The following is a 15,432-nucleotide window of genomic DNA, read 5'->3' as shown; positions in this document are numbered from 1 at the left end:
GCGCAGAAACCATCGTAGACTTTCCTCGCCTGCAACTGCTGCACTACGACTGAGAAGGAGAGAACATGGGTTAGTTCTTCTGGTAAGCATGCTTAAAAAATGTCATTTCTTTTAACAAATTAAATCTCTCATCTGTCAGAATGAAAACAGATTTCCAGGATCAAGATTCAAGATGAGGCATCACAGCTACGTAAACGCTACACAGAAGTACTCCCATGTGATTGGTCAGAGTGTAATAGTGTTTCTGGATGTTTGGGTCCTGTAGCTTAATTCTCTCTCACACACACACACACACACACACACACACACACACACACACACACACACACACATATATATATATATATATATATACACTACTCACAAAAAGTTAGGGATATTTGGCTTTCAGGTGAAATTTATGGAAAATGCAATATGTTCATGCTACAGTGATATAATATCATAAAAGTAAGACATTTAAGTAGAAGGATGCACTACTGATTTCCTCATCTCAAAAAATTCATTCAACACAAAAGGTAACAACAATGGTAGTTACACCACAACAAAAAATGTGAACGTCTCAATATCTGGTCATGTGCCCTTGAGCATCAATTACAGCTTGACAACGACATCTCATGCTGTTCACAAGGCAACTTATTGCCTGCTGAGGCATGGCATCCCACTCTTCTTGAAGGGCAGCCCTCAGGTCATTGAGGTTCTGGGGTGCAGGGTTTCGAGCCTCTACACGACGGCTCAGCTGATCCCACAGGTTTTCAATGGGATTCAGGTCTGGAGAGAGTGCAGGCCGTTCCATTTGAGGTACACCAGTCTCCAACAGCCGTTCCCTGATGATGCAGCCTCGATGAGCAGGAGCATTGTCGTCCATGAAGATGAAATTAGGCCTGTGCTGTTCATGTAGGGGCACAATCACTGGATTAATGATGTTATTCAGGTAGTATGGGCTTGTCACTGTACCATTCACAAAGTGTAGGGCAGTTCTGTACCAAGTGGACACCCCTGCCCACACTGTAACACCGCCACCACCAAAAGCTGGCCTGGTGACAACAGTGGCTGATGCATAGCGCTCTCCCTGACGTCTCCAACATCGTTGCCGGCCATCATTTCTGCTCAGTGTGAATCGACTTTCATCAGAGAACAGCACTGAGGCCCACTGGTTCCTCGTCCAGCGTAAATGCTCCCTGGCCCATGCAAGACGATGATGCCTGTGCCTGGCGGTGTGGTCAGGTACCCGTGCAGGTCGTCTAGCACGCAGACCACGCTGATGGAAACGGTTTGGAATGGTCTGACGTGACACTTGGGTGCCTCTCACCTCTCTTAAACGTGCCTGGAGTTGAGTGGCATTCATCATCCGGTTTCTCAGGGCAGTGTTCACAATGTAGCGGTCATCAGCACGGGATGTGGCCAAAGGACGTCCACTTCTAGGCCTTTCTGTGACTCTTCCAGTCTCTCCATATCTCTGTTGCAACCTGCTGATGACACTCTGTGACACTCCAAGCTCAGTGGCCACTTCTGTCTGAGAACGTCCTGTTTGAAGCATCGCAATGGCAAGGGACTGTTGTTCCATTGTTAGGTGTCGTCTTGGTCTCATGATGTCAAAATGTGAACAGCATGATGAGGACAACTGTTTAAACACCAGCTCTAATTGAACCAGGACATTTATTGGTCAATTCAAGGATCACACACCTGCCGTGATTTTTGCCGTTAAGCTCCTTGTTAGAGAACAGCAACTTGTGCAAAATTTATTGAAACATTTAACAGTTGGACATGTGCATTTAAAAGCTTAGAGAAGATCACATTAAGTTCACCTGTACAGGTTTGAATGCATTTTAGGCTTGTTGTGAAATTTCACCCAAAAGCTGAATATCCCTAACTTTTTGTGAGTAGTGTATATATCATATATTCCCATATAAGATTATCAAAAGTTGACTATCTTGTAATTGTAGAAGGATGGAGAACCTAAGATGGAATAAAACAACAAAAACTGGCGTGATATTTATATAATTTATTTGTAGCTGCCTGGTTTGCATTCTGGCACCCTGCTGTTATAGCAAAGGTGAGAAATTATTTTTTAAAAGCTCAGTTCTGCAGCACTGTTTCAGTGCTGCTAGCAGTCTCCACTAAAACCTGAAATGCTTGACATTGTGTGTCACCACACATTATTTGAATTAGTTTCAATTCATCTGTCTGAATCCAGTCTCCTCAGTGACTTGTTGAAAAACTGAAGCATCCAAAAGTAAATCGGGTGTATATGTATGCAGTCGCATGAGTGACATGGATGAAAACCTGTAGTTATGATTGTAAAGCATCTAATCTCTAAAGAATTGAACAAAAAATAAATCAGAACTGTGTAGCTGACAATACTAATGTAACTTCATGTTAGTTGAGCTGTTCACCTCTCACATCTAAAGCATATCCATGTTGTACTAGTATCTGATTTAAAGTCCCCATAAATAGACTACAGAATTTATATAAAAACAAGCCTATTCCTTGTTTATTTTATGAAGTGGCACTATACAAATGAAGCTGAACTGAAGCACAAAAACTGGACTCTATAGTCATATTTAACTTGAGTATGAACATAGCCAGAGATGAGCCAGTTGTGAACAATCATTCACGCTTACATTCATTCATAAGGAGAATTTAGAGTGATAAATTAACCTGACATGTATGTCTTTGGACTGTGGGAAGAAGTGCGAGTACTTGGAGAGAACCCACTGCTACAGTATGACTTAAGTGGTTTGGGTCCACTGACTGTGTAATGCATCTGTGTTACAACATTGTGTTGGACTAAAGTGTTAAATAGGTTTAACTTGTTGAAAAGGCTCTTCCAGGAGGGATAAAACAACTTTTATTTTCCTTTTCTTTTTCTCCTTGGCTGGATTAAATTATGGGCTCTTGATCTCCTCTTGCAGTCAGAGGGGTGTCATCCTAGAGGACTGGAGAAAATGACCTTTTTGACCCGAAAGAGGAGGACGGCTTCGGGTGTATTAGTTTTCTTTTCTCCCCCCCCCCCCCCCCCCCAGATAAACACGCAATTCACATTTACCTCCAGATTTCTCTTTCAGGACCTCCTGCAGACCCCAAACCAGATGGTCTGAACAAAACCTCTAACACAATTTACAGTCCCTTAGGTCAATAGATACGGAATGTCACATCGAACTAAGCAACTGGCTCTTGTCAAAATGACACCTTTACACCTCCAGATAAGACTCAACGGCGCCAGGAGAGAGACCCGGCAACTCTGCTTTGATCCTCCCCGAATATACATTCTGGGTGACAGATCCACCCCTCTTCCCACAGGAAGAAACTCCAGATGCACTTCTTTGTGTCTTCTTTAAATCTCCTTTCACTAACTGGTTTAATGTAGCCTACATGATTTTTGTTGATAGGTTTGACTGAAGTTTCCCTTTTTAGTCATTCTCATATGTGATTTAAATCCTTGAACTGATCACACATCAGAATCAATCATGAACACTTTACTACATAATGTTGGATATATCTTTCCAAGTTTGGAACCCCTGTTAAGCAAATAATAGGAATGGATAAGAATGTAACTCTCTTTCAGGATTCATCGGCTGAGGAAGACAAGTCATGCCAATGGATTAATCCACACTTGATAAGAAATATGTGAAATATGCAACAATTGGGTTTCATGTGTAAAAGTAATACTATTGGTAAATGTTCCCTTTTCAAGCAAACAAAACATCTGCATGAGTCCCCAGAATGTTGATTGCCATGCTTAAAGCTAAGAAACAAAGTTAATAATTTGATTATCATGATCATGTTAATGAAATGGGAGAAAGGAACCAGGGCCCGCAGTGAAATAAGACCTGAATCACTCCTACCCTCTTGGTTAACAATCAAAGCTGACCTGATTGGGTAAGACTGACCAGCCTTCTGACGATTAGTGGTTTGTGATTGGTCAGGACCTAGGAGGAAGGGTCCAGTTAAATGGACCCGCGCTCTGGACTTCGGGTTTTTTGTCCTCCCTTGTTCTTCTCTCTCGGCCCTTGACTCTCGATCGCCGTGATTCTTGTACTTTGACTTAATTTCGTTGCCCTCTCGCAACTTTCCGCTGTACGCAGCTGTTTCTTTGTTCTCATAAGTTTACTCCATCTCTCTTCTTTTGTGCGCGTAAGATCTTAACGAGATAAGTTCGAACAGAAAAGTAATATTTGTGTTGAAGGCGAAACAAGCCTTGTTTAAGTTTACCCAGCGAACATTTTTATTTTTCCTTTTTGAGATCAGTAATTCACCAGAACCGCAGTTCCACTAATTTTTGCGTCTGTACAAGTACTGCCTACCCTCAGACAGTACGCGTGAAACACAACCTTTGGAATAATTTGAGTACGAGAAACACCGCCCTTGGCTCTGGGATTCTGCTGGACAGAGATCCCAACCCGTTCATCAGAGCAGCTCCAGACCTACTTCTCCCGACGCCAGAAGGTCCATTTCCCGGAGACTTGCAGTCCAGGACAGAACCACCCGGTCCGCCGGCTCCATCAACTGACCCAGCGGGAAAAAGTAGGATCTTCATAGCGCTTTGATATCACTTGTGGTGTTCAACAGTACATCAAATTTAACCAAAGTATAAATTTGAATTCTCATCCAAACACTAAGTATAATTTTAACAAAGATTTAAGTGAAATAACGATACCGATTTAATTGCTTCAATTCCAACCAGTTCCTTTCTGCCCCATTTCATTCAATTCATTTTTACCTCTCATTATTACTGTCATAAATGAAAATCCCTGTAAACAAATTCACTTGACCATCTCACCAATAACCTCTCCATCATTGCTCATTTTCACTTCTGTATGTTTACCATCATTGTAATAAATATGTATAATCAATTCATCCGTTCTTGTCATAATTTCTGAATGTACAATTTCGGGTTCATTCGTTCTGAGAATTTACTACTTTAAGTGAGACTGTGTTTATTGAATTAAGTATATTTCAGGTTTTCTCATCCTCCTGAATCTTAAGTTAAGTAAAAGTGATGAGTGGTGCTCCGAGGTAATTAAAATTTAATGAGTAGTAATTGATAGAGGCATAGTTTTACTACAAGGACATTGGCTTGCAGCTTTCTGATTCTCCAAAATGAATTGATCAAAGTAGCCTCCTTTTTACAAAAGAAAAGAAAATGGTGCAGTAGCTTGGTCAAGCTTTGGGACGTCTTAGATAACCCTCAGCTTCTACCTCCAGTAGGGGACCTGAACTTCTTTATCCCTTCAAATAGATATTGACTTCTTGTCATTGTTAGGCCATATACATACAGATATAGATAATATGGAGTGCAAAATTTCATAGTGACATCAAGAACTCATGTGTGCACCATGCTGACAGAAGTTCTTTGTCTTGCAGCTACAGAGATAAATCACACCTGCAAACTTGTCAATGTTGCATCTGAGAACTTCCCACACATTATTTCCCCATTTTCAAAAATAAAGATGATTATCTTTAAAATATCACCTGGTAAAAATCCCATAGTAAAGGAGCTGATCCACACAGCCAGCAGTGACCAGGCTGCTGTCCACTTCCCTGACACCAGCGAATAACGCAGCGGCATCTTGATGGCAACATAGCGGTCAAGAGAGATTAGGAACATGGACATGATGGATGTTGTGCAGGGTGATGTCACAAAGGCCATGCGCAGCAAACAGCGTGTTTTGCCCTGGGTATGGGTTGGAGGCGTTGGGCTTGTGAAAAAACGAGCAGCCATGTGGCTGTGTTGGTCCAGAGCAGCATTGCTGTTGTTGAAGTCCTCTACAGCCAGGCCAGTGATGCCCACTCCCACCAGAATGTCAGCCAGAGCTAAGTTAAGGACAAAACACCAGCTCTGATTGCTCTTCTTTAGGAGCAGTTTCAGCAAAGCAGCTGCCACCAGCAGGTTGATGGAGATGATGAGGCAGGAGGCGATGCTCAGGATCAAACCCATCACCCGGGGCCTGATGTCGCTTTGTGTCGTCAGTTGGTTGGTGTCAATGCTACCTGAAGTCATGATGACTGCAGGTTCACAGTTGGTTTAACCAGCTGAAAGATTATGATGGAAAAGCTTTTGATGTTAAAGTGAATCACAAAAAGCCAGATTACAGTTTGACATGATTGTGATCAGAATGATTCAGTCATTCACAACATGAAATCATTCTGTTCAAAACCTACCCTCAAATTAAAACTCAAGTATACTCTGGAAACTCAGAAAAGAAAAAAACTTGTTAATCCACTGATGTAAAGATCCCACTGATGAATCGAAAAAGCAGTAAAGTCCCAAAAACGTCCTTTGATTATCTTTAGGATCATCTCAGTAAACGGCAGACAATAAAGATCACATCATCATCATCTGGTCTCTTTTATGCTGTCCCCTCTCAGTCAACAGTAAACACACCCCTCTGCTGATGACCTTTGTCCCAGCCTCCACACAGGAAATACTGTTTTTAATGTCAGTGTTACTTTTATTATTTTTTATTACTATCATCATATAACTTAATTTATGAAAAAAAAAAAAAAAAAAAAAAAAAAAAGTGTTTCTGCGTAAAATGTAAATAAAACTAACGTATATATGAGCTAGAGAGAGAAATTTCCAAATCTCAATTAAGAAGCCTATATACTACATGTTGCAACATGTAACGTAATATTTCACTGGTCTATATGAAGGTTTTTATTTTTGTTAAATATAAATAGATAGATAAATAGAACAATATTTATTTATATGTCTGTGTATATGTCTAATTCTTTCAGGTAAAACATAAATAGGCTTCACAGTTCTCCATATCTGTAGTTTCCATGGTTACATAGCTCTAGTGTATTTAAGCCATGACAAGGAAAGAATCTCTTTTTTCTTTTAATCAGCCATCTACTCCGTGATAAGCTTAATTTTTACAAACATTTTTTAAATAAACACTGAACTATGTAGAAATAAATAGCCATGATTCAGTGCAGCCACAGCTGTGTCTTTTTCTGGTTAATGTTAGTTAAACTCTAACCCTGCTGGCTGCCATTCTGTTTGTCCACAGCTTCCCCAGGAGAGACATTATGGGGCCATTTTCCACAAGGATTCACATGCAAATAAATGTGGTTAATGATGCTGCAACTTGGCACACATTCATAACAGTATATGGCTTCAAAAATGCTTCTTAAAGGGGATATATTATGCAAAATCCATGTTTTTAACCCTTAAATATGTTTTTGTGCTCAGTGTTTAAAATGCAGACAACGTATGTCAGTCTACTTAGTTTTCTCTAGTCACTATTATATATATATATATATGTATGTGTATATATACATATATATACACACACACACACATATATATATATATATATATATATATATATATATATATATATATACATATATATATATATATATATATATGTATGTGTGTGTGTGTATATATATGTATATATACACATACATATACATATTTTCATGTACTTTTCGACAGTTTAGCGCTGTTTAAACATATTGAACAATATACACACACATATATATATATATATATATATATATATATATATATATATATATATATATATATATATATATATATATATATATATATATATATATATGTGTGTGTATATTGTTCAATATGTTTAAACAGCGCTAAACTGTCGAAAAGTACATGAAAATGCTCAAACTGGCTTCAAACCCTCAAACTTGGTCAAAACTACTCAAAACTAGTCTAAACTGCAAAAACCAGACAGAATCTGCTATATCCTGTTGAATACTTTTAAACTGCTCTAAACTGTCGAGAACTACATGAAACTGGTGAAACTAGACAGAAACTCCTTCTTCTTGTTCATAAATGCCAAGAACTACTTGAACATGCGGAAACTGATCAAAATTACTTAAACTAGATTAAAACCTTCAAAACTTGTCAAAACTATGCAAATCTACACTAAGCTGGACAAAAACTGCTTTATCTTGTTCAATATGTTTAAACAGCTGGAAACTGTCTAGAACTACATGAAACTGCTGAAACTAGAAAGAAACTGCTTTTTTCTTGTTCGTAACTGCAAAGAACTACTTGAACATGCGGAAACTGATAAAAATTACTTAAACTAGCTTAAAACCTTCAAAACTTCTCAAAACTATTCAAATCTACACTAAACTCCTAAAACCGGAAAAAAACTGCTTTATGTTGTTCAATATGTTTAAACAACTTGAAACTTTCGAGAAGTACATGAAACTGCTGAAACTAGACAGAAACTGCTTCTTCTGCCAAGAACTACTTGAACATGCGGAAACTGGTCAAAATTACTTAAACTAGCTTAAAACCGACAAAACTTGTCAAAACTATTCAAATCTACACGAAGCTGTTAAAACCATACAAAAACTGCTTTATTTTGTTCAATTTGTTTAAACAGCTGGAACCTGTGGAGAAGTACATGAAAGTGCTCAAACTGGCTTGAAACCCTCAAAACTGGTGACAACTACTTTAAACTAGTCTAAACCGCAGAAACCAGACAGAATCTGTTTAATCCTGTTCAATACGTTTTAAACTGCTGTAAACTGTCGAGAACTACATGAAACTGCTGAAAGTAGACAGAAACTGCGTTTTCTTGTTCATAACTGCCAAGAACTACTTGAAAATGCGGAAACCTGTCAAAATTACTGAAACTAGCTTAAAACCTTCAAAACTTGTCAAAACTACTCAAATTTAGTCTAAACTGCTAGAACCAGACAAAAACTACTTTATCTTGTTCAGCATGTTTAAACAACTGGATACTTTCGAGAAGTACAAGAAAAATATCAAACTGGAAAAAAAATGCTCAAACTGGCTCGAAACCCTCATCACTAGTCAAAACTACTTAAAACTAGTCTAAACTGCAAGAACCAGACAGAATCTGCTATATCCTTTTCAATACATTTAAACTGCTCTAAACTGTCGAAAACTACGTGAACCTGCTGAAACTAGACAGAAACTGCGGTTTCTTGTTCGTAACTGCCCAGAACCACTTGAAACTACGGATGCTGATCAAAATTACTTAAACTGGCTTCAACCCTTCAAAACTTGTCAAAACTACTCAAATTTAAACTGCGAGAACCGGACAAAAACTGCTGTATTTTGTTCAATATGTTTAAACAGCTCGAAACTGTCGAGAACAGCATGAAAATGCTGAAACTTGACAGAAACTGCTCAAACTGGCTCGAAACCATCAAAACTGGTCAAAACTGGACAAAACTAGTCTAAACCGCAGAAACCAGACAGAATCTGTTTAATCCTGTTCAATACGTTTTAAACTGCTCTAAACAGTCGAGAACTACATGAACCTGCTGAAACCAGACAGAAACTGCGTTTTCTTGTTCTTAACTGCCCAAAACCACTTGAAACTACGGATACTGATCAAAATTACTTAAACTGGATTCAACCCTTCAAAACTTGTCAAAACTACTCAAATTTAGTCTAAACTGCGAGAACCGGACAAAAACTGCTGTATTTTGTTCAATATGTTTAAACAGCTCGAAACTGTCGAGAAATGCATGAAAATGCTGAAACTAGACAGAAACTGCGTTTTCTTGTTCGTAACTGCCCAGAACTACTTGAAACTATGGATACTGATCAAAATTACTTAAACTGGCTTCAACCCTTCAAAACTTGTCAAAACTACTCAAATTTAGTCTAAACTGCGAGAACCGGACAAAAACTGCTGTATTTTGTTCAATATGTTTAAACAGCTCGAAACTGTCGAGAACAGCATGAAAATGCTTAAACTTGACAGAAACTGCTCAAACTGGCTTGAAACCATCAAAACTGATCACAACTACTCAAAACTAGTCTAAACCGCAAAAACCAGACAGAATCTGTTTAATCATGTTCAATACGTTTTAAACTGCTCTAAACTGTCGAGAACTACATGAAACTGCTGAAACTTCACAGAAACTGCGTTTTCTTGTTCGTAACTGCCCAGAACTACTTGAAACTACGGATACTGATCAAAATTACTTAAACTGGATTCAACCCTTCAAAACTTGTCAAAACTACTCAAATTTAGTCTAAACTGCGAGAACCGGACAAAAACTGCTGTATTTTGTTCAATATGTTTAAACAGCTCGAAACTGTCGAGAAAAGCATGAAAATGCTGAAACTAGACAGAAACTGCGTTTTCTTGTTCGTAACTGCCCAGAACCACTTGAAACTACGGATACTGATCAAAATTACTTAAACTGGCTTCAACCCTTCAAAACTTGTCAAAACTACTCAAATTTAGTCTGAACTGCTAGAACCGGACAAAAACTGCTGTATTTTGTTCAATATGTTTAAACAGCTCTAAACTGTCGAGTTCTACATGAACCTGCTGAAACTTGACAGAAACTGCTCAAACTGGCTTGAAACCATCAAAACTGATCACAACTACTCAAAACTAGTCTAAACCGCAGAAACCAGACAGAATCTGTTTAATCATGTTCAATACGTTTTAAACTGCTCTAAACTGTCGAGAACTACATGAAACTGCTGAAACTTGACAGAAACTGCTCAAACTGGCTTGAAACCATCAAAACTGATCACAACTACTCAAAACTAGTCTAAACCGCAAAAACCAGACAGAATCTGTTTAATCATGTTCAATACGTTTTAAACTGCTCTAAACTGTCGAGAACTACATGAAACTGCTGAAACTTCACAGAAACTGCGTTTTCTTGTTCGTAACTGCCCAGAACTACTTGAAACTATGGATACTGATCAAAATTACTTAAACTGGCTTCAACCCTTCAAAACTTGTCAAAACTACTCAAATTTAGTCTAAACTGCGAGAACCGGACAAAAACTGCTGTATTTTGTTCATGTTTAAACAGCTCGAAACTGTCGAGAACAGCATGAAAATGCTTAAACTTGACAGAAACTGCTCAAACTGGCTTGAAACCATCAAAACTGATCACAACTACTCAAAACTAGTCTAAACCGCAAAAACCAGACAGAATCTGTTTAATCATGTTCAATACGTTTTAAACTGCTCTAAACTGTCGAGAACTACATGAAACTGCTGAAACTTCACAGAAACTGCGTTTTCTTGTTCGTAACTGCCCAGAACTACTTGAAACTACGGATACTGATCAAAATTACTTAAACTGGATTCAACCCTTCAAAACTTGTCAAAACTACTCAAATTTAGTCTAAACTGCGAGAACCGGACAAAAACTGCTGTATTTTGTTCAATATGTTTAAACAGCTCGAAACTGTCGAGAAAAGCATGAAAATGCTGAAACTAGACAGAAACTGCGTTTTCTTGTTCGTAACTGCCCAGAACCACTTGAAACTACGGATACTGATCAAAATTACTTAAACTGGCTTCAACCCTTCAAAACTTGTCAAAACTACTCAAATTTAGTCTGAACTGCTAGAACCGGACAAAAACTGCTGTATTTTGTTCAATATGTTTAAACAGCTCTAAACTGTCGAGAACTACATGAACCTGCTGAAACTTGACAGAAACTGCTCAAACTGGCTTGAAACCATCAAAACTGATCACAACTACTCAAAACTAGTCTAAACCGCAAAAACCAGACAGAATCTGTTTAATCATGTTCAATACGTTTTAAACTGCTCTAAACTGTCGAGAACTACATGAAACTGCTGAAACTTCACAGAAACTGCGTTTTCTTGTTCGTAACTGCCCAGAACTACTTGAAACTACGGATACTGATCAAAATTACTTAAACTGGATTCAACCCTTCAAAACTTGTCAAAACTACTCAAATTTAGTCTAAACTGCGAGAACCGGACAAAAACTGCTGTATTTTGTTCAATATGTTTAAACAGCTCGAAACTGTCGAGAAAAGCATGAAAATGCTGAAACTAGACAGAAACTGCGTTTTCTTGTTCGTAACTGCCCAGAACCACTTGAAACTACGGATACTGATCAAAATTACTTAAACTGGCTTCAACCCTTCAAAACTTGTCAAAACTACTCAAATTTAGTCTGAACTGCTAGAACCGGACAAAAACTGCTGTATTTTGTTCAATATGTTTAAACAGCTCTAAACTGTCGAGAACAGCATGAAAATGCTAAAACTTGACAGAAACTGCTCAAACTGGCTCGAAACCATCAAAACTGATCACAACTACTCAAAACTAGTCTAAACCGCAAAAACCAGACAGAATCTGTTTAATCATGTTCAATACGTTTTAAACTGCTCTAAACTGTCGAGAACTACATGAAACTGCTGAAACTTCACAGAAACTGCGTTTTCTTGTTCGTAACTGCCCAGAACTACTTGAAACTATGGATACTGATCAAAATTACTTAAACTGGCTTCAACCCTTCAAAACTTGTCAAAACTACTCAAATTTAGTCTAAACTGCGAGAACCGGACAAAAACTGCTGTATTTTGTTCAATATGTTTAAACAGCTCGAAACTGTCGAGAACAGCATGAAAATGCTTAAACTTGACAGAAACTGCTCAAACTGGCTTGAAACCATCAAAACTGATCACAACTACTCAAAACTAGTCTAAACCGCAAAAACCAGACAGAATCTGTTTAATCATGTTCAATACGTTTTAAACTGCTCTAAACTGTCGAGAACTACATGAAACTGCTGAAACTTCACAGAAACTGCGTTTTCTTGTTCGTAACTGCCCAGAACTACTTGAAACTATGGATACTGATCAAAATTACTTAAACTGGCTTCAACCCTTCAAAACTTGTCAAAACTACTCAAATTTAGTCTAAACTGCGAGAACCGGACAAAAACTGCTGTATTTTGTTCAATATGTTTAAACAGCTCGAAACTGTCGAGAACAGCATGAAAATGCTTAAACTTGACAGAAACTGCTCAAACTGGCTTGAAACCATCAAAACTGATCACAACTACTCAAAACTAGTCTAAACCGCAAAAACCAGACAGAATCTGTTTAATCATGTTCAATACGTTTTAAACTGCTCTAAACTGTCGAGAACTACATGAAACTGCTGAAACTTCACAGAAACTGCGTTTTCTTGTTCGTAACTGCCCAGAACTACTTGAAACTACGGATACTGATCAAAATTACTTAAACTGGATTCAACCCTTCAAAACTTGTCAAAACTACTCAAATTTAGTCTAAACTGCGAGAACCGGACAAAAACTGCTGTATTTTGTTCAATATGTTTAAACAGCTCGAAACTGTCGAGAAAAGCATGAAAATGCTGAAACTAGACAGAAACTGCGTTTTCTTGTTCGTAACTGCCCAGAACCACTTGAAACTACGGATACTGATCAAAATTACTTAAACTGGCTTCAACCCTTCAAAACTTGTCAAAACTACTCAAATTTAGTCTGAACTGCTAGAACCGGACAAAAACTGCTGTATTTTGTTCAATATGTTTAAACAGCTCTAAACTGTCGAGTTCTACATGAACCTGCTGAAACTTGACAGAAACTGCTCAAACTGGCTTGAAACCATCAAAACTGATCACAACTACTCAAAACTAGTCTAAACCGCAGAAACCAGACAGAATCTGTTTAATCATGTTCAATACGTTTTAAACTGCTCTAAACTGTCGAGAACTACATGAAACTGCTGAAACTTCACAGAAACTGCGTTTTCTTGTTCGTAACTGCCCAGAACTACTTGAAACTATGGATACTGATCAAAATTACTTAAACTGGCTTCAACCCTTCAAAACTTGTCAAAACTACTCAAATTTAGTCTAAACTGCGAGAACCGGACAAAAACTGCTGTATTTTGTTCATGTTTAAACAGCTCGAAACTGTCGAGAACAGCATGAAAATGCTTAAACTTGACAGAAACTGCTCAAACTGGCTTGAAACCATCAAAACTGTTCACAACTACTCAAAACTAGTCTAAACCGCAAAAACCAGACAGAATCTGTTTAATCATGTTCAATACGTTTTAAACTGCTCTAAACTGTCGAGAACTACATGAAACTGCTGAAACTTCACAGAAACTGCGTTTTCTTGTTCGTAACTGCCCAGAACTACTTGAAACTACGGATACTGATCAAAATTACTTAAACTGGATTCAACCCTTCAAAACTTGTCAAAACTACTCAAATTTAGTCTAAACTGCGAGAACCGGACAAAAACTGCTGTATTTTGTTCAATATGTTTAAACAGCTCGAAACTGTCGAGAAAAGCATGAAAATGCTGAAACTAGACAGAAACTGCGTTTTCTTGTTCGTAACTGCCCAGAACCACTTGAAACTACGGATACTGATCAAAATTACTTAAACTGGCTTCAACCCTTCAAAACTTGTCAAAACTACTCAAATTTAGTCTGAACTGCTAGAACCGGACAAAAACTGCTGTATTTTGTTCAATATGTTTAAACAGCTCTAAACTGTCGAGAACTACATGAACCTGCTGAAACTTGACAGAAACTGCTCAAACTGGCTTGAAACCATCAAAACTGATCACAACTACTCAAAACTAGTCTAAACCGCAAAAACCAGACAGAATCTGTTTAATCATGTTCAATACGTTTTAAACTGCTCTAAACTGTCGAGAACTACATGAAACTGCTGAAACTTCACAGAAACTGCGTTTTCTTGTTCGTAACTGCCCAGAACTACTTGAAACTACGGATACTGATCAAAATTACTTAAACTGGATTCAACCCTTCAAAACTTGTCAAAACTACTCAAATTTAGTCTAAACTGCGAGAACCGGACAAAAACTGCTGTATTTTGTTCAATATGTTTAAACAGCTCGAAACTGTCGAGAAAAGCATGAAAATGCTGAAACTAGACAGAAACTGCGTTTTCTTGTTCGTAACTGCCCAGAACCACTTGAAACTACGGATACTGATCAAAATTACTTAAACTGGCTTCAACCCTTCAAAACTTGTCAAAACTACTCAAATTTAGTCTGAACTGCTAGAACCGGACAAAAACTGCTGTATTTTGTTCAATATGTTTAAACAGCTCTAAACTGTCGAGTTCTACATGAACCTGCTGAAACTTGACAGAAACTGCTCAAACTGGCTTGAAACCATCAAAACTGATCACAACTACTCAAAACTAGTCTAAACCGCAGAAACCAGACAGAATCTGTTTAATCATGTTCAATACGTTTTAAACTGCTCTAAACTGTCGAGAACTACATGAAACTGCTGAAACTTGACAGAAACTGCTCAAACTGGCTTGAAACCATCAAAACTGATCACAACTACTCAAAACTAGTCTAAACCGCAAAAACCAGACAGAATCTGTTTAATCATGTTCAATACGTTTTAAACTGCTCTAAACTGTCGAGAACTACATGAAACTGCTGAAACTTCACAGAAACTGCGTTTTCTTGTTCGTAACTGCCCAGAACTACTTGAAACTATGGATACTGATCAAAATTACTTAAACTGGCTTCAACCCTTCAAAACTTGTCAAAACTACTCAAATTTAGTCTAAACTGCGAGAACCGGACAAAAACTGCTGTATTTTGTTCATGTTTAAACAGCTCGAAACTGTCGAGAACAGCATGAAAATGCTTA

The 15,432-nt window shown here is 37.9% G+C and overlaps 1 protein-coding gene across 1 annotated transcript in view; it reads right to left on the bottom strand.

Annotated features, from left to right (window-relative positions):
* Window positions 1-5,944, bottom strand: part of gpr119 (G protein-coupled receptor 119) — a gene marked incomplete at its 3' end in the record, with an annotated part of 12,312 nt that extends 6,368 nt beyond the window's left edge. Inside the window, exons 1-2 of the mRNA XM_079247958.1 lie at window positions 5,473-5,944; window positions 1-49 (exon numbers count right to left, since the gene is read on the bottom strand). The exon at window positions 1-49 is cut by the window's left edge and continues 482 nt beyond it. Of these exons, the coding sequence (XP_079104084.1) occupies window positions 1-49; window positions 5,473-5,938 (515 nt within the window). The 5' untranslated portion in view covers window positions 5,939-5,944. The remainder of the gene's footprint in view (window positions 50-5,472) is intronic.
* Between the last annotated feature and the right edge of the window lie 9,488 nt (window positions 5,945-15,432).

Source organism: Telmatherina bonti, assembly GCF_933228915.1.
Source record: "Telmatherina bonti genome assembly, chromosome: 10".
Taxonomy (NCBI): Eukaryota; Metazoa; Chordata; class Actinopteri; order Atheriniformes; family Telmatherinidae; genus Telmatherina; species Telmatherina bonti.
This window is presented reverse-complemented; position numbering and strand designations above follow the sequence as displayed.